Here is a 19802-nt window from a genome sequence, read left to right on the forward strand (position 1 = left end):
TTCTTTCAGATTTCAGCAGATCAGACTTACGTAGCTTTGGTACACTGTATGCCATCATCTGAGAAGCTTTGTAATTACTGTGACATATCTTTAGTTAATATATTTTTTATTGAAATGTATAGCTGGTGATTCAGAAATACTTGATTATTTTATAACTGTAGTAGACTTCCAGTTGCTTTAAAACTTGAATATTCCAAGTAATTTGACTTTAAAATGGCAATAAGAAGGGTAATTGGCTGGCTGCACCTAAGAACTTTAATTATAGCCTGATCAGTGTTAGCTTTCGCAGTGACATGTGGGTGTAGTCATTTTCTGCCTCAGAGAAAAGTAAGTTTAAGCATCTAATCCATTTAGAAGGTAATAGAGTACGGTTACTAAAACACTGAGCAAGCATCCTGTGTAAACATCTCACATATCTTGTATACTTAGATAAATTTAATAAACCTTAGAAATACAACAGAAACATTCACGAGATGTATTTCAGTTTCCTCTCTAATTCAAAAGAAGCCCTGAAAATCTCTCGTGCAATGAGGGGATGTGAGAGACCATTTATGCTGTTCGTAAGGTGGAGATGTATTATGAGGGAGAGAATCTGCAGCAATCTGTTTTTCTGTTGATATCCTGAAAAAATAATTGGAAGGAAGTAGCAGAAATTAGCGAGCATGTGATTAAATGCAAATATCCAGGCATTGATTGAGATAGCTTTGGAAGAAGAAAATCCGTATTGTGTTTTGAATGAGATTGGAAGCAGAAGGAGAATTTGAAATCTGAATCGCTTAGCAAAGAAGCATCTTGGATAAGTCCTTTTCTAATTGAATGTGTATAAATATTGATATTTCCATATGCATGCATATACAGCTATTTCTCTTGCATACATTATGGACAAATGCAAGTAGATTTCTAATGCACATGTGCCCGATTGAGCATGGGATTCTTTGGTTGGTTTTTTTTTGAAAAAAAGACCAGAAAAAGCAGAAAGAAGTAAACTGGAACTGTATGTTAAATAATGTTCCTTTTTAATTCGTTTTTAATTAGCAGCTGATTCTTGCTTTTATTCTTATCCTGGCAATAATGATACTCCACACGTTTCAAGCTGTGTTGTCGTTACAAGTAACAAAAAAATTACTCTAAAAAGCTACCCTGATGAATTGGCAGCTTCAGGGTGGCTGCAGATTTTTTTTAATCTTATTTTTCTTAAGTACTGCACAATACAGCTGCTGGTGCTTTGAGGCTCGTTGTAGAAAAACCTGCCTTTTTCCAACTGGTAAATTATGAAAGTCACTTGCTTAAAGCTGTTGTACTGCAGATGTTACTGGTCACGTAATGCCACTGTTCTGGAGCTGGAAAAGCATTTCCTAGAGCATCAGAGGTAAAATGTAGTCTATAAAAGGACCCAGGGATGGAGGAACATCCTGGATGTGAAGGATAAGAACATACCTAGTACACTCCTTTGAAAAATAACTGAATTAGCATTTACAGGGCAAATGCAAGGAAGAGAAAGAAAACAGAAGAACCTGCCCTGAGTGAAAAAAGGACCTACTTTGTAAGCATGCTAATTTGAGCTATATTTTCAAGTTATGTACTGTGCTTTAAAAAGGATTAAACCCACATAAATTATAACAAATGATCACTTCTCATTTTTGTATGTTTTATTTGTATTATGTCCTCATTACAAGAAAAGTAACTTTAAAAATACAAATCTGCCGCATCAAGTACAACTTTGACAGAGAGCAGTCATGCAACCCGCTTCAACTGAACGTGTCCAGCGGTTCCAGTAAAGGGTGCAACTTGACAGGAATGTCAAACAAGCTTTTATTTAGTTATCAGTAAACCAAAGAAATGCTACAGTATTTCAGTCAACTTAATGGAAATACAATAGAATATTTACAGATTTTTTTTTTTGCACATATTATGGATGTAGCCTACTAAAAAAGCAAGCAAGATGAATCAAATAATCCCTGATCCTTTTTTTTTTTTTTTTTTTCCTCTGTCATTTTCAAAGTTTTGGCAATGTCAATACAGGACAACAGATGATGATCTGAATTTTGCATTTGTCATCTTTTCGTAGATTAAGAGCGTCTTCATACACTGGTTCGTGGTCAACTTTCTGTGTAGACTTCAATATATTAAAACTCTGTTATTGTGAATATTTACCAAATTGCACATTTAATGATGCTATGCAACCAGTTTTCAACTCAGTCTACCAAATTAGGAAGCCATGATTCTTAGCACCCCACAGTTTCTCACAGAAGATGGGGCTGTCTCAAACGTGGTGTCTGCTCTGTGGCAGTGGGTCAGCAGACTGACACCATATTCAGTCATATCTTCATTATTTTTTTTCCTTACTCCTGTTATAACAACATTCTGGGGATGGCTGGAAACTGTGTTTAAACATCTAGCTTGACTAATTCCAGCTGTCTTACAGCGGGATGGAACAGAGAACAGATTCAGTCACTAGAAACCAAGAACAAGCTAAGTGATACCACAAAAATTTAATAGTGTTAATCAAAGTAATAACCAATGAGAAAATTGTATGCAGCATTCTTGCTCTACAATACAGTGAGTAAGTGGTTGAAGAGCTCACTGCTGATCAGGCGACGTGTCTGACTTCCCATCAAATATACAAGATGATGAAATACAAACCAGAGCTCTGTTCACCATGCTGCTTTTAGCCCATGAAGAGCAAACAACCAATGAAATGTACGGTTCTTAGTGCAAGTTAGCATACAGGCTGCTTCCTATTAAGTGTGTTGTCTGAACGGAGGAGAAGATTTCATCCAAAATAACATACCACATGCACAAATTCCAGATATCTCCCAAAAAAGCAGTATTGCTTTGAGGAGCATTTTATTCATGGCTGCCACGTGCACACGCAGTGTACACACCACTACTGTGTTTCTGTTGAAAATGCTGCTTCTTCCTTGTTCAGAAAAGAGTCAATTGACTTGCAGACTTCCAGAAAAACATCCTCTGCTGTTCCTTCTGCATCAACCTGTCAAGGAGACGAAAAGCAATACTTTTGATTACGTTATAAAGGATTATCTTAAAATAGCACAAAGAAAAAAAAACAAAAAACCAAAAACCACAGGTCTAGTATAAAAGAGAAGTTCTGTTTCATGTTATGAACAGTGTAGAGGAACAACTTCCATGCATATCAGCAACCAGCGCAGATTGACATGAGAAGAATCTGAAAGTTCTCTTGTCTGGAGCAAAGAGCATTGATCAAATGAGGGAGCTTAAGCTCTCTATCCAGAGTACTCATTTTGAAGTAAAATGACACCTTTGATATACAGAAAACTTTCAAAGATCATCAGAAACTATTTTAACGTGTGCTACCCTCCAAAAGAACCTTAATAGAATAACTTTGAAGCTATGCTATTAAATGAATAGTATTGACTTGTTAATTTATTCTTTGTCGTCTAAAGCATCAGAGTGTGAGATGCTGTGTCTGACCCAAGGACAGTGAGCTGCCATGGGTCTGTTTCTGGGTCTTTGTGTTTTCAAGTTTGCTGAATTGGCTCTGGTTCCCTTAGGCCTTAGGCAGCATTCATTTTGTTGTATGACCTTTTGTTGAAATTGTTTGGATTTTTTTATAATGCAAAGATTTTGTTTTTACTTGAAGTTCTCTAGGACGTTGACGTTATTTTTTTTGTGAACTGAGTCCAAAAACAAAAACAAGGCCAAACTGTTATTCTGTTTGAGGAACAGTGTACTGCACTGTAGTGACAGGGATCACTTGCAGCCATTGATGCTTCTGTGTGCTACCTACAAAACATAACGTTGCATCAGGATTTTTGGGCGATGAGTTTCATGCCCATCCTATGCCACTAGTTAGTGCTTAGGGAAGGTGAACTTTTGTCTTCACCGTAGTGGCAAAAGCAGCTTTCCTGCTGCCTGTGCACACCGTACTCATTGCACCCAGTTGGTATTCAGTTCCTCCCACATGGAACAGTTCCTCCTTGGTGGTCTGGCAATTCTGTACCCAAAATTTTGTTTCCTCTCTGCTTTGCTGCGCGTGGTGTTCCACGCATGCATGCCGTAATTTGCACGTATTCTAATTAGATCCATGACAAGTTGCCTGAAGCCCGTTTTTCTGAGCTATGTGCTGCATTTTGATCTCCAAGGTGCCAGCTAGGATGCCAGACAACTGTCGTGTTTGAAGAGAACATTCCGGCCCATCGTGCTTTCTGCCACCTCTTTGTTCTGCAGGGGAAAAGGAACTTCAAACTCAAGGAGAGTATTTTTGAAATAGGCAGTGAAATTCCCCTCAGACCCAGCATTGTCTTGCAGCCAGCTCCTGTATAGCCATTTGCACTCAACCCACATGCTTCTGGTCTGATGACAACCAGGTGAGACTAATCCTTCGAGAGCAGTGTGAACCTGATGGCAGACAGCCTGTTCCCTGCCAGGCTAACCAGGTCAGCCTGGGCAGATACTTTGTTCCTGTTCAGCTCAGTCACACCTGCGTAGCACAGCAGAATGATTCTGCCATACAGTTGGATGAAGCGTGTGGGATTATGGCTTGATAACTGGTACATTAGGCAGGCATTCTTCAAGATGTTATCTCCATGTCTGTGGAAATGGCTGCCCTCCTCTTCCTCTGATTCTTCTTGGAAAGCTGACATAATGGGGCTGTGGCTTGCAGGGAATTAAACAGCACTGTGTGAATGCTGCCTTGAACAGACAGCTCTGAGCCTGAGGCAGTAAAAAATGCGAACGTATTCTCTATAGCTCCTGCAAGTAATGGTTATCTGTGCTGCAGCTGCAGGGTGCATGCCAGCCTGTTGTGAGCATTTGGTGGCTCCTCCTAAACAGCTCCGATAGTGAAGAAAAGTGCAGAAAAGTGTTTAGTACTAAATGTGATACTTCACTTATATTATGTCTGAGCTTACATAGATTATCAAATAACTCACATACATACATACAATTTCTGCATACACTTACGTTTATGTATATAAACATGCGTATTTGATGAATATATGCATCCTTTCCTCTCTTAATATGTTGGTTTCTTTTTTAATCTCTATTCCATAAATGCAGCTGAATTCCATAAATGCAGTTGGATAACCAACTTAGCCTCATCAGTGCACAGGTGTCTCAGTGCCCTTTTCTAGAACTGGGATTGATACTCAGGTCTAGGTCTAAGCAGCTGTGGGGAAAAATCAGATTAATGAGCTTGGAAATTGCTGCCCTTTTATGCCTGGAATGCTGCCTTCCTAACAGTCACAGTAGAAAGAATATGGGCAAGTTTGATGGCAGCCCGGTGCTTCCTGTGATGGCCTCCCAAATAACAAAAGTCCAGTTCATAAAGCTAACATAACATTGTAGTACAAAACTAACTTAATGTGGCACTACTTCACAGCCCGTACAGCATCAGTGGCGCTCTGCAATTCCAGGAGAGAAAACTGTATTCTTCAGATTACAAAACAACTCATGAACCATGACTATTTTCAAAGTTATTCAAGGCTATGTTCTTATGTCAAAAGCAAGATCTAGATTCAGTTTTATGTAGTGCTTCTTGTTCTGGAATGTCAGTGTAGCTCTAGATAACTTCTAGTATGGAACAGTGCAATGAGCTTATCTGAAATGATTAAAATAATCCTCTTCATAATACAATGTTGCTCATTCTAGGATTAAAATCAGCTAATTACATTTACTGTCATCAAATCTCCACTTGTATGTTTGGGAGTCTAGAACCCTACATATATACTGCCACTGAAAAGAAACTGAGGAGAGGATGGCTGAGGACTGTCACAAAGTCAGACCAAGACTGGAATAAACTCAGTGGTTAGAAGCTTCTTGTTGCAGTTAGTCAAGGTCAGCTGTGTTGTTGCTAACATTTTTATCTCTGTCATTAAGTAAGAAATCCAGGGAGACATGCTGCTGCCCCTATTCATGTTTGGGGTGAACTTACCTCTATGTATTATCTGTAACCCTACAACTGATGTTTCTGATGTACTTTTCCACACTGGTTTATCATCTAATAGGCCAAACCACCAAGGGGAGTGACGAAGAAATGCATGGGTTTTTTGTTCCTCAAGTCCTTATCTGCTGGGGTTGATGACTTTGAGAACCTTTCAAAAGATGGAACTAAATTACACATCTATTGTCACTATAACCATTGACCATCCCTTCTCTAAAGGGAAAATTTCACATTTGCCTCTCCCTAGAGGAACTTCTAATAGGGGATATTAGCATGAGAAGGTTCAGAAATGAAAGGCCATGAGGTGGTGGGTGTTTGCTGATTCAGTGTGGCCATCTGCTTACAGTTGTGTTTGTTTCATAATGGTTACAGGAAACGTTTGTGATTAGAATTGAATAGTTTCTACTTAGCCAGTATGTAACTTCACCTGATTTTAGAAAAAACAAAAACCCAACATTGTAACAACACTATGAGGAAGAAGGAGAAAAAGAAGAAAAAAAGAAAGAGAAAGGGAAAAAAATGAAGAAAAAGAAAAAAGAAAAGAAGAAAAATAAAGAAGAAGGCAAAGAGGAGGAGAAAAGGGAATGCATTTTGACTTGAATCTACTACAGTGTTGTGCAACCTGAAATAATTAAGGTTTTTGGACATCCTTGAAAACCTGCTCTGGGATTTGCTTGTTTCTTACAGTAATATTCCTTTTCCTTAGATGACTGTTTGAATTGGAAAGTTGTATTTAAGACACCTTCTATTTTGATGTTAGGTACTTAAGGATCGGTCTTGTCTTGCTTGACTAGCAAAGCATTGCTCTCCTGTATTACTTATTACCTCCTACCTACTGTCACTTGAGAAAAGCTTTGAAGTATGAGTCAAACATTAAAAGCAATCTTTTTCTTTCCTTTCTTCTCAATTGACATTCAAAGATATTTAAATCTAGGCATGTTAAAACACAAGTACATGCTTACTAAATTTTCAAACACACTTTTCTGTCCAGCTGCCTTTGAAGTTACTGAGAAATAAATTTTAAAACAATATCTACCTGCTTCCTACAGCTGTCATAATACAGTTCATCCATCTGAAACATCTGCTTCCCACACAATTAGGTAACTTGCAACTGTTGTTTCTGTGAGCACTCAGATTCCCAGCAAGCTCCTTGTTAAAAAGCATCTACCTGTCATTAGCAACAGGTGGATGTTCTGTAACTGACCATAAAAGCAATTATGAAAAACGAAACTATATCTCCTCAACATGATTAGTTTTTAAAGTAATTGGAAATATCCTAACTCATAGTTACAACTACTTTGCCTTCCAAAACATAGTTTACAATCTTCTGCTTCAGCAGAAAAGGGAGCAGAGCACGCTGTCTTTGCCAGTTTTGTCAGTTTCCCCCTTTCCTTGTAAACAGATCAGAGGTCTTCCTACGATGAGCGGCTGGAAGATCCACCAGTGTTTATTCCTGTCATGTTCACAGATATTTCATCTGCATACAAAGGTTCCACCTTTTGTGCATATCTTGTTCTTGCACTGCTGTGTCGAAACACTGACAGGTAATTTTGGACAAAGGGAAATTTGAAACAGTTCTGATCTTCTGGTAGCTTTGTCAGGTCACCATTCTTGTTCAGAGATCAGCAGAACGGAAAAATGCTTCATTTCCATGTATCAGATTAGTTATTTATTGTGCATCAATGCACAATAACTCTGGGTTTAGAGGATGTCATAAAATTCTCATTGCTTAAAATGAGAATGCTGTTGCAACCACGTACCTTTGTCTTTTCCATGTAAATAAAGCAAAGAGACAGCAGACTGCAGACAAAGCTCAGTCAGACCTGAATTTTTTTGTCTGCAGTGGGTTGAGGAGGCTCCTGCCACTCACGCGTAAGGCCATTTCACACACAAGGAATGAGCAAGCTGAATTGACAGCGTGGTCTCAAGCACACCTTGATGCGGCTCAACAAACCAGTTCCTCCACTGAGTGCATATCAAGCCTTCAATTTCCACATCAAACCCTTTTCTGGCCTTATGCCCAGGTCTGAATTTTACATTTGCATATTTGATTTCCTGCCTGTTTCAGGACTGAAAACTTCTAGGCTGGATTGGACAAGTCAAACACATACCACCATTGCCATGTGCCACATACCACCAATCCATGGAAAACTGCCCAACTCTAAGTACACTTAAAATGGAGCAATCAAATCATACCAATATGCCAGAACAATTTTCTTGTTAATTAAATCTATTTAACAATTGTGACTTTCTCCTCTGTGACAAAGCAGGGACTGACTGCTATAATTAAGCCCTACAAGACAAAAAACACCACTGCATTTAGAATTATTACTGTGCTTAGTCACACATTGCAGTACGGTGGCTACAAAAGGCTGATGCTGAATTTCAATGTCAGCTAGGTGGGATTTAGGCTCTTAAGATTCCTCAAAAAATCTCAACACCCAATGGATTCCTAAGGAAGACCTGACTGGATTCTCCAGGGACACACAGCTCACACAGGCCCTCCACAAAGGCAGGGCAGTGGAAGGATGCCACTACACCAGACACAGTGTTTGAGTCGTGTGACTGACCAAGTCAGACTGTATGAGTAAATTATCTGGGATCTCTTATCCACGAAAATTATCAAGCAGGATTTCTTATACAGGCATTCCTTCAAGAAGAAAATGGCTTTGTTTCAAAATATTTGGTACATTTCCAAAATTGAAGAATAATCTGGGAGGCCTGGTTTTAGAAGCTGACTTTTGCTGAATATTTTCTGCAGTGTTCTCCAAATGCTGATAAATAGCTGAACATGTACTTGTTCCCATCATAAGGGTTTGGAGTATGAGGGAGGTCTCCCTACTTACATTTAAAATGGATGCACATCTTTGATAGCAGATACGTATTTTTCAGTTTAGTAAAAAGGGGATGAGGTAGACATATCTATATGGAGTACCTGCGTTCAAGAAAATAGAACCATTTTTCAACCTTAAAAGGACATTTTACAATGGTGATTAAAGCTGATTTTACTGAGCTTTCATACCCAATAGTTCCACACTCAGAGGATGGAAGTTTGCTAAACACCTACATTCATCAGAAGGAAGTACAGGTACTGTGCAGACACTGTCAGAAAAAACAGTGCATGCACTGTTCAGGCAAAGCATGATTATTTTTTGACATGCAAACACATGATGTCACTTCCCACAAAAGTAATGGTAAAAGAGTGCAAAGAATACATCCGGTTCTGACCCATAGAGTAGATAAGTCCCTTGAGGAACTAATGACCTACAAACTTGTAGGAAAAGACTGCGTGTTTTGTCACTGCATAGACTGCATAAGATATAAAGAAGGAACATACAGTAGAAGTATTAAGGAATTCCAACAAGAATTCGTATCAAGTGAAATTCGGTAGAACGTGAATGCAAAAATCTATGTGTTACGTGTTTAATGTAGATTCATTCTTTTGGGGGCTTTCAATTGCTTAAGGCTTCAAGAAAGAGAAACATGGTAGCTACAGCTCGCTGCTGTAAGATTTTGGAGGTAAAGAGAGCTCCAATTTCCTTTTAAATTGCACTGTGTTAGTATATTGTGTATTATACCGAATTCTTAATTAAAAGCAGCCTTGCAATGTTGGCAAGGTAGTTCATAAGGAAAGAGAACAGAAATAAAACCAGATAATTAGGTTCTTGAGTTTTAAAAATTATGTGGATTTTTTTCTTCCCCTCTGCCTTCTGGGCAGTTCTTATGGGGTTAGCAAAGGACACCAAACAGGACTTTCCCTTTAGTAATCAGTTGTTTTTCTCAGGACCATATCATTTACTCTCTCCTCAGGTCAAGATGTGTGTGCATGAATTAACTGCATGTTTATTGTTTGGATACTTTGCAGAGAATGGTTTGGGATTGGTGATTTGCATATTTGCTACATCCTCTAGAAGAAAGCTTCCATAATATTTCAAGAAGTATTTTTGGCTTCTGTACATTTCAGGACAAGAAGAATCAGCAGGACTAGTTTTTTCCAGTTGACCATAATTGACATTTGCTGTGATGGAGCAGGGAAATACATAAAAACAGATGTAGACTTCCCATACAAATGAGATTACAGATGTGCCAACATATCCATCAGTTAATTGCACTGATGTAAGCTTACTTGCTTCTCTGCAAAGTATTGATTAGAGAATATAAAAATGCTTTAAATATCACATTGTCAGCAGCGTAAACTGAAGTAATTAACTGAAATTAATATAAGTGTGTCATTTATTCCAGCTAAAAGGTATTATGTGCAGGTCTGTTTTATTTCAGGATATACGGTGTCAGTTGTGTAAATGTAACTAAGGGACTTTAGGTTAACATAATCTTTAAACCTAATCATGAAAGCCTTAGAGAAACAAAGCCTAATACCTAAATGCTTTCAGCGTTGATGTTAAGTAAGATTCTATACAGATGAGGCAGTGATTCAGGATGCATTGTCAGGTTCGGGATAAAGCTGTCTTTTTATTCTTTCAAATTGTACCACGAAAATCAGAAGTCAGCAGAAGTTGCAAACAAACCATGGAGGTGGAAGGTGAGATCAAAGTGGAAAGTGCAAAAACTAATACAGTTCATAAATGGTGTGCCAGTTGTTTCCTGAATGCTGCTTATATAATGGAAGAAAGAAGCAATAATTTAATTCAAAATTTCAATCAATTTACCTTGCATAACTGTGTTTTTCTCTCATAGTATGCAGTCAGAGGTTTTGCTGCTTGGTAATGGCCTTCAATTCTTTCCTTGATGGTCTCAGCACTATCGAAGTGCTGACTGGCCTGATTTCTCATCAAAGAGCGACTATTCATGCTTTCTGCAGAGCAGTCCAGACAGATCACGAGTTTTGGTTCCCCAATCTGGAAACAAAGAAAAAAAATAAGTACTCAAACCAGTACTCAAACAGTTTTATTTGGAAATTCTACCAAAGGAGACTTCAAGAAAATTATTAGCAAATTATTTATTACTGTAGGCAGAAATAATGCTTATTAACACCTCTTATTGTAGCAGCATTTAGAGATCCTAGTTGTCAGGATCAGGACTTGATTGGGCTGTATGCATGCAGAGAAAAAGAGATAGGATCTGAAAATTCTAGCTGCTTGTCTTGAAGCTCATCAATATGTTCATTATTTGCAGTTGTTTGATAAAAGCTGGACTCACAGTCAGGAGCTGGACTCTGTGATCTTTAAGAGTCACTTCCAACTCAGGATATTCTGATTGTATTTGATTTGTATAATTGTATTGGGATTTGATATACTACTTTGCATTTTCAAATAGGTTAATCATTTCCAAATTCAATGAGAAGCCAACCACTTAGATTTTTATGGCTAGTGTCAGCCTCATCCTGAAAGAAAGTCTGCCCTTTTCTATATAAACAATGTAAGTAAAGATTTATTTATTTTTATTCTCCAGCCTTGGCAAAACTAGAACTGTCTCTATCTACATTTGATAGTATATGCTTAGTACTTTATGGATGAAAAATAACTTGCAGGAAAGAACAATACATTCCTGATAACAGGAGGCAGCCAAAAGCTCTAACCACAAATCTCCATCATTCTTTCTCTAAGCAGATAAAAAATATGGATATCATTCAGAATAAATCTTGCAGTACATTCTGACATGCCCTGCTCAGGCACAGTTCTGTCTGACACAAGGTTTTATCTGGGCAACAACTGTTGACCTGAGTGTGCAGCGATAAACTCCACTCTAGCAAGTAAAACAAAGGTGCTATAGGATTGGAGATAAATCACGTAATAATTTTTCTGTGCAGGTATATATTGTAGATTTCAATTATGCTTTCAGGCTTTTTCTCACTTCTTCCAGCAGGGATTGGAGAACATCGTATTAGGAAAAACTGAGAAAGAAGTCTTTAGAAAAAATGACTGTTTTTCCCACTAATGACCATTAGAAATTCATGTTTTTTCCATGGTTACAGCAAAGTAAATCTCAATTACTGATGCATGGAAATTATTATCATTGCCCCAGTTTGCATTTCATAAAAGAAGAAATATTCTATAGGTAAATATTTCATGTTAGGATTTGACTGGGGATGGCTGGATTGCATTGACCTTTCTACTACCTTAATGTCTTTCTAAGAGACAGCTGAATTGAAGGGATTATTTTGGACGGTTCAATGACAGGCTTTTTTCCAAGCATTTTTTTCCACACAGCTCAGAAAACATTAATTCCATTAGCATTAGCAGCAGCAGTATTGGGTTTGGGGATTTAAAAAGCAAGCAAGGCAGTTTTAGCAGTGCAGAGATTTGAACTGAGAAGTTAAAAAGATATGTGGGCTTAATCAGTGATTTCAACAAATGCCCTTCTGTCTAATTGGTGGGAATTTATTTCCCCCCAGCTCCTCATAAGGAATTTCATGATCTTGTCTAATTTATAATGGTATAAATGAGTAATAATAGTATCTTGTTTGACTGACTGATTTGCTATTGAAAAACCTTTGTGGTTCTCGTAAAGGTTTCAATACTCGTATTCTCTTGATTTCAACACATTACAAAAACATCATTCTTAAGTGTTAAAAATTGCAAAAAGTAGAAGTAATGTCCCTATCGAATTTATAGCAATTTTTATTTATTTATTTTTTTAAAGAAACTACTGAACCTGGTAATGAGGAACTTGTATTTAATAGTGTTTTCTACTTCTCACGTATAATAGATTGAGGAGGGAACAAAGGATTGCAAACTTTTGCTTCTCTAGAATTACAGCTAGTAAAAAATATATATATTTCTTTCCTAGAAAGGCACTGGGCAGAACTTATGAGAGAATAAGCTGTTTCTACAGCTAATTCTAATTAGAGCTGTCAGGCTTTTAAGTAGAAGCACTATTTCCAAAGTCTTCTAAATAGAATATCTCTTTGTTAACAATTAAAGTGCTTTTTGCACATCATGTAGATATGTAGCATTATTCATAAGCACTTTGACACCATTAATATATAAAGCCTATGCTCCATCTAATTTCATTCAATTATAGCATAGGAAGAGTTTCTGACCACCTTCAGAAAGAGCTGCAGAGCATTATCTCAATAATGACTCATTAAAAAAAAAACACTATAGAATTTCTGAGCAGGCAAATTTACCCTGTGAAGACTGAAGTGAATGCACTGATTCACAACAGGTATGACGGCATATTCAACGATAAACTTTGGGGTCTTTGTATTTTACTGAAAATATCAAAGAAGGCTTAGGACTATGGGATCTTTTGCTATGTCCCAGTGTCTATTGGAACTGGTAATCAGCTAAATAAAGCAGATTTTTTTTTTTTTTTTTTACAAGAAAATAGATGATGATTCATTCAGCAGGCTTGTATAGAGTATTTTCTGCAGATTTAGAAATGGATAGCTGAGATTTCTAAGTTAGTCTTTGCACATTCTGAGGAAATCAATAACTCTCTGAACTGCCAGATAGCCACTTGCAAAACACTCATTCTATGGCTGCTACCTGTTACTCATCACAAAAACTTTATCAGCATTTGCTGATTCAAAGTGGCAGCAAGCTTTAGCAGAGGTCGCTCAATGGCAAGAAATTAACTGTGGTGACATAGACCTTCATGTGCCTTTCACGAGAAGAGAAGCCCCCATCCACTAGAAGTAGAAAATAGATGCTAAAAGTCATAATTTCAACTACATGAGAATTGCTCTTTGTATTTTTTACATCTAGTTAAAACTAGCCTTCTACTGTAGGCAAGTGCAAAAGCCGTAGTCACTGTATTGGTGATATGATCAGCATCAAAACTATTCTTTGGGCTGTTGGATTGGCTCTTTATAAGTCCCCATTGCAATCAGTTGAAGGTGGTTTCCCAAGCAGAACCAGAAGTACAGTTGTATCTTACGAAGAGTAGTAACAGAACTATGACTACACATTCACCTTGTTCTCAAACTCTTCTGCTTCTTTCAGCTCACGGGGATAACCATCAATCAGAAATCCTTTTGTGTCTCCTAAACTGGTGATCATGGCTTCTTTCAGTAGCTCTAGGACAATACTCTGCATTGGAAAGAAAGGGAGTTACTTGATTAATTGATTAATAAGAATAGTTGGTATCTTTATTTGCTACACTGACTTATGCCCTTAAGAATCACTCTGATCTGGTTTGCTAAAACCACATCCTGTGATTTTTCTTTGATACCTGGACGTTTTGCAACCCTAGCATTGCAACCTGTCCTTGAGCTTCCAAACCATCCTCTAAGTAGTTGAGGATATTTTGTAGTTTCAAAATTAATTTTAATATCTGTAAAACTGCAGCCACTGCTGCATTTTCTAATCTAATTGCATTTTCTATGTCATTGTTATAATTATATTATATGGAAAGTGTTAAGAGACCCCATCTGATCAATCTCACTGAGGAGCAAAGCAATCAAAATCAAGCCTCGGCATAGCTTTTAGTTTCCCCTGAGCAGCACTTCCCAATTTCTTTCATTAGTAAACACACTCTACAATCTAACTGCACTTGCTGAAGACCCATCAAGAGTTCAGGCTGAAGACCTGCTATGTAAAAGTCAAGTCCAGCTGAGAACAGCATTGTCTCATGGTCTCCATTAAACTGCAGTACAGCTGCTCTGGGATCTCAGCCAGCTCTGCAGGAAACCACTGCAGGTACTGTAAATTAGAATAGCTGCTAGAAGTACAGCTCTGAATCTGAAATGCGAAGCTATAAAATGTACATAAAGTTTCTGTTTCCTGTACTTATTCTTACATATTGCAATGCATAGCGCAGCATCTGTCTCACTGTATTTCATGATTCGTTTATATGGTGTATGGAGCTCAAATGTAAATTACTCCAGGCATAGAAGAAGGAAACAAGTGTCACATATCTGCCAATGAAGAAGATTCTCTCTCAAGTTGCAGATTCCTTTTCCTTTAATAGGAATCATCTCTTATTCTCTTATTTCCACCCTTTAAAACCATCTACGTACTACTGCCTTTGTAAACTGTTAGGACCCCAAATAAAATTGTATCTTACTCCAGGCATAGGTTCACCACATTCCATGATGTCTTTGATAAATTTACTTCTCTCTGATAGTGATGATAACTCATTTTGGAGGAGTTCAACAGTGGACAGATGAGTAAATCCGTATTTCTTGGCTAACAGTTCACATTGGCTGCTTTTGCCAGATCCAGGGCCACCTTTGTGAGGAAGAATATCAAGAATTACAAAGGAATAACTATCTTCCTTTTCTCAATTTATAGCAGCTAAGAAAATGGAAAGAAACTGATGACTGCCTGTTAATGTTTTGTTTTTGTTTTTTTAAGCACAGAGACTCTACACTGGAACAAGTCATATATCTCCCTTCAACGCTGACTCAAAAAGCGTGTACTGAAATTAAGGAGTCAAAACAATGAAATGTTTTACAGAAGAGAACTTGTTCCTAAAGCACAACTACCATGTCAATGGAAACCACTGAGCAGACAGGGAGCAGGGTAGCGTGTTGGATTCGGTACGCATTCAGGCTTGCAAGTTACAGCAAACATTAGCAAGCTGATCTTGCTAATGTGGCAAAATATAGTAAAATCCCTGCAAGGGAAATATTTTGCCCCCACTTGTGGAACGGAAACATATAAACAGAGTCATTGACACCTGTCTGCGTTACAGGGCACACATATGGAAGTGGAGCAACCAAACCCATTTGCACTATTGCAAATGCAAGAGCAAAGCTTCGCTGTGCTCGCTGCCTTTCCCTCTAGCTAGATGGCTCCCACAGGTGCTGGTACACCTGCCGAAGCAGCTGAATGTGGGTGGAGGCCCAGGCCTCCTGCCCCTGCAGTTGCAGATTTGTCTTGCTCTTTGTGCACGCTGCAGGGTGGTATGAGGGCTCGGTGCTCTGCATGGCACCTTGTCACCACTCATCTGCTCGTATTTAGCTGAGAACTGGAAAACCACCTTGAGTCAGAGCAGACTCCATTACTCTGGTGAAGCTGCTGAGGTGATTCTTCCCCTGGCTGCAGGGAAGGCGCCTGCTGCTCACCGCAGCTGTGGGCTGGGCACTCCTCCCCCCTCCAGAGGCCCACAGGTGACAGCAAATGTGAGCTGTGTAGGTGCTGCTGCTGAAAGAAATATCTCAGGAGATGCACCTGTGTCCTCCAGCAGGACAGCTGCCATTGCACCAAGAGTCCTCAAGCACAAACTCCACCTCTTTGGCAAGAATCCATTCTGGGGTCTGCTCACAGATGGCGGGCGCCTCATGCTTTATGTACTGGCTCTGCCCCGTCCCATCTCCTCACAGGAGGTGGCTGCTTTTCCCACATTGCTATGAAGCCCACTCCTGAAAGGCTCAGCACCCTCTTAGCTGCCTGCTGAACAGCCATAGCTGTCCCACTCCTGCTAGAGAGATCAACACGATGGAGGAGAGTTATTTCCCAGGGATCCTGCTCCTGTGGTGGTGACCGGAGGAGCTGAGGTGAGCAGCTGTGGGGGGAGCAGAGGGGCCATGTGGGCGCCCAGGGTGGGGAGAAGCATGGAGAGTAAATTCACATCAGGAAATGGAGATTGTGGGGAGAAATGATCTGGGTGTGTGGCAGTTGGAAGTGCTTTTATGATCTTTGATGGATTTATTCAGAAGAACTGCTGCAGTAAGAGGTAATTATACCCTGGCAGGTAGACAGGGCTCAAAATTAAGAGGTAGAGTTAAGATTGAAGAACAAAACTAAAGATAAAATTGTGCTTTACTATGTAGTTGCGGGTTTTTTAAGCATATGACTTGTGTGCATTTCAAGACTCAGAACTATGGCTGTTCAGATCCGTTGTGTGGACTTAAGATACTAGAAAAAATGTGATGCTAAGCAACATGATTTTCCTTCTTTATCTTTCTGTGAATGAACATAGGATTAATGCTTCCCACCATACAGTGAATTTGGCATGATGTCTTCCTGACCAGAATTCCATTGGCATTCAATTTCAGAAATAACTGCACTGAGAATATAATCTTCAGAGATGTTACACTACTGTAGCTGAGAATAAAATTTGGGTCATAAGGCAATAGGTAGGAAGGAACAGTTTTGTCTAGAGTAAGCTGCAGTCTGCTACTTCAGATTCACAAACATAATTATCAACTTGTGGTGTGAGATTCCCGCTTGCACTTTGATTTTATCTAGAAGTGTCTTTGTCACAGTTATTTTCCTTCCAGTGTAGGTTACATGTTGTTTTTCTGTTGCTTTAAGATGAAGAAAAGTTTTCTTTTGTAAAAGCAGTCATTGGAAGAAAAGAAAGTCTGTGTAAAATTAGCTATAGAGAAATAGATATGGAGCCATAATGGGCAAATCACCTCTAAGTGTCTGTAATGATAAGTTAGTTCTGGTCTTTTTTTTTTTATTATTTTAAGATTAGTAAGTTTCTGCATGCTTTAATTCACTAACAGCAGTCATTTCATGCTACCTATTTGGTGTACACCCACTGCTAAGTTTAAAAAAAAAAAAAAAAAAAAAAAAAGCTATAAAAGTTACTTTATTCTGCTTCTTATGTAACTTCTTCAGTGTCTCTTCACATACTAAATAGAACTAGATCTCTTGCAGAAATGACAATACGAGAGCAATTTTAGGTTGTTTAGCTTGAAGATAAATACTTATGAAAGCTAGTACGTTTCTGTAATACCTCTGTCTTTTTAGTATTTTAAAATAGAATGTTATCAAACATGCAGGACATATGCCAAAGTATGTATTACTATTCTGCCAAAACATTCAAGTTGCCCATGTTTATTTTCATAGAAAAATTCCAGCAAAGCTGACATTAAAATGCTGAGCCCTTTAAAGAGCAAAAGATGTAGTTAAATTAAATAACAGCTATGTGGTGAAAGTGATAATGTTTATGGCCACTACTCTTAATTTTGCCTCATTTGATGAGCAGCAAAGCATCCTATTGCTTGACAAATGTATGTGACCCACTTCACATATTCTTGTGCTTTTCATAGTGACAAATGAGCTTGCAACTCTTGTTTTCTCTAATTTGAAAAGAGATTGAATGCCTCCAGGCATTTCCTCATTCCTGAGGTCTGAACACGTATTCAGTGCTTATGCCAGCATTAATTTATCTAGCTGAAATTCAAGTATTGGTTCACATCTTAACTCCCTCGGAAGGCTGGAATGTAACGTGACTGTGAAAGAGCTATCAAGGTGGGAAAGGATGGTAAAGAGCATTTCCTTACTACAGTACTTTCCTCCTGGTCAGGGTATGTGCTTAACAGAGTGCTATATATGTAGCTTCCACAACACAAACTCTACAATTATGAGGCTTACCAACCTGTAGTATTGCACTTCATTCTTTCAGAAGGTCTTTTTATTGAACCTATGCATCTTTCTAAGAAATTTGAGAAAAACAGTCTAATTTATGAAAATCTATAATGAACAGCAGTTGCATAGCATGTGTAACAAAAGCTATTACAAAGATGAGAAGCCTTCACCAGAACTTGTTACACTGTTTTTCAAACATAAAAAAAACTTGAGGTGGCAAAATTTCCACAATAGCTCAGCTGTCCAAAAGAGGAAAATAGGCCCACGTTTTTGTTACGGAGGCGTATGACTCTTTGTGAACACTATCAATATTCTGGTATGTTGTCATCTTTTATTCTGCTCGCATCTATTTTGGACTAAGCTGGTGTTAACCTGTGACAGACTGATTCACAGTAGCATGCTATTCAGAGTTAGTCATGTTCTTTTCTGATTTTCAAATATGACATGAAGTTAGAAGAGGAAAAGTGTAGAAAATACCTGGAGAAACTGAATGTGCTGTGACCTGTAGGAAAATGTGGAATTAGTGTGTGAGTTTTAACTTGAGTTGTGGTGGGCTTCAGCACGGTTCCTATAAGCAACTGACAATGGGGAACTAATGACCAACAATGACCCAAATCCTCCTTGTGAAGACCTGAGGTTGCCAGGGCTGGGATGACCTGGATAGACCTTGATGAGGTTATGGATGGCTTCCACTAGCTCTTAATTTTCCTGGTCAGGGTCACAGCTGTGTTAGTGCAGAAGGGGAGCTCTTTTGGCTGTATGGCAGCCAGGAGCTCTGTAAGCTCCTGCTGGAGCTGACTACACAGCTTCCTCCTCAAAAACAAGGCAATGGGAAAATGATGGTGGCATCACTCAGTGAGATTAACCTTGGAATCCTCTGTATCTCTCTCTGCACGCTGATACAAAAGTGAGCAAATACTCAGAACTTGGGTGCTATGCTGAGCATAAAATTACATGCCATTCTGCATATTGTTCTTCCTACAGACAAGGTTATGATTTTAAGGTCTGCACACCATCTTAGCACAGGTTTCTGTTCCATGTTATATTGATTCTGTGCAATTGAGCCTGTGAAATTGTATAAGAAGATCTTAAGACAAAGAACTTTCTGGCAGCTCTGCTGGCTTAGGTGGTCACCTTTCCCAATTTAATTATGGGATGCAGAAGTGCTTTGTGGAGGGTGGTTCAAAGGCAGAAAAAGAGGTCTCAGTGGGTAGGGAGAGATGACTGCTACCTGAGCAGCACTTCTGAATTTTTAACTGCAGCCTGCACTAGATCTGTGAAAGATCTCAGTTTAAGAAGTCAAGCCTTACACTTCAGGCCCTCATCACCCCCAAACTATGAAAGACTGCAATTCCAGGCTTGCAATTCAAGTGGTCTGGTCTGGAGCACAAGATCACAAACATGAATTGATGGTACATGGAGCTGAGACTGCTGCAGGGAGCAAGCAGGGTCAGGAATAAGCAACACGAGCCATTTGTGAGCTGGCTTTGCTGTCAGAAGCATTAGCAAAGTGTAACTGTTGTACAGACAGCCTGTGATGTCTCTGTTTTAAGCTTGCTAGGTCTTATGAGTTTATTGTATACCAAATAGTATGGGCATTTACATATGAGCATTTACATAACATGCCAACAGCAGGATTTACAAGAATATCA

General features: G+C 38.7%; 1 protein-coding gene across 2 annotated transcripts in view; it reads right to left on the bottom strand.

Annotated features, from left to right (window-relative positions):
* Positions 1-1634: 1634 nt before the first annotated feature.
* Positions 1635-19802, bottom strand: part of AK5 (adenylate kinase 5) — an 85245-nt gene continuing 67077 nt past the window's right edge. For both annotated transcript variants that reach the window (XM_042873115.1, XM_042873117.1), the window contains 4 exons: positions 14891-15054; positions 13798-13914; positions 10591-10779; positions 1635-2992 (listed from right to left, as the gene is read on the bottom strand). In XM_042873115.1, coding sequence (XP_042729049.1) covers positions 2888-2992; positions 10591-10779; positions 13798-13914; positions 14891-15054 — 575 coding nt within the window. In that variant the 3' untranslated portion in view covers positions 1635-2887. The remainder of the gene's footprint in view (positions 2993-10590; positions 10780-13797; positions 13915-14890; positions 15055-19802) is intronic.

The sequence above is a fragment of the Lagopus leucura genome, unplaced genomic scaffold, assembly GCF_019238085.1.
Source record: "Lagopus leucura isolate 7727_CA_CO unplaced genomic scaffold, USGS_WTPT01 Super-Scaffold_100009, whole genome shotgun sequence".
Classification (NCBI taxonomy): Eukaryota; Metazoa; Chordata; class Aves; order Galliformes; family Phasianidae; genus Lagopus; species Lagopus leucura.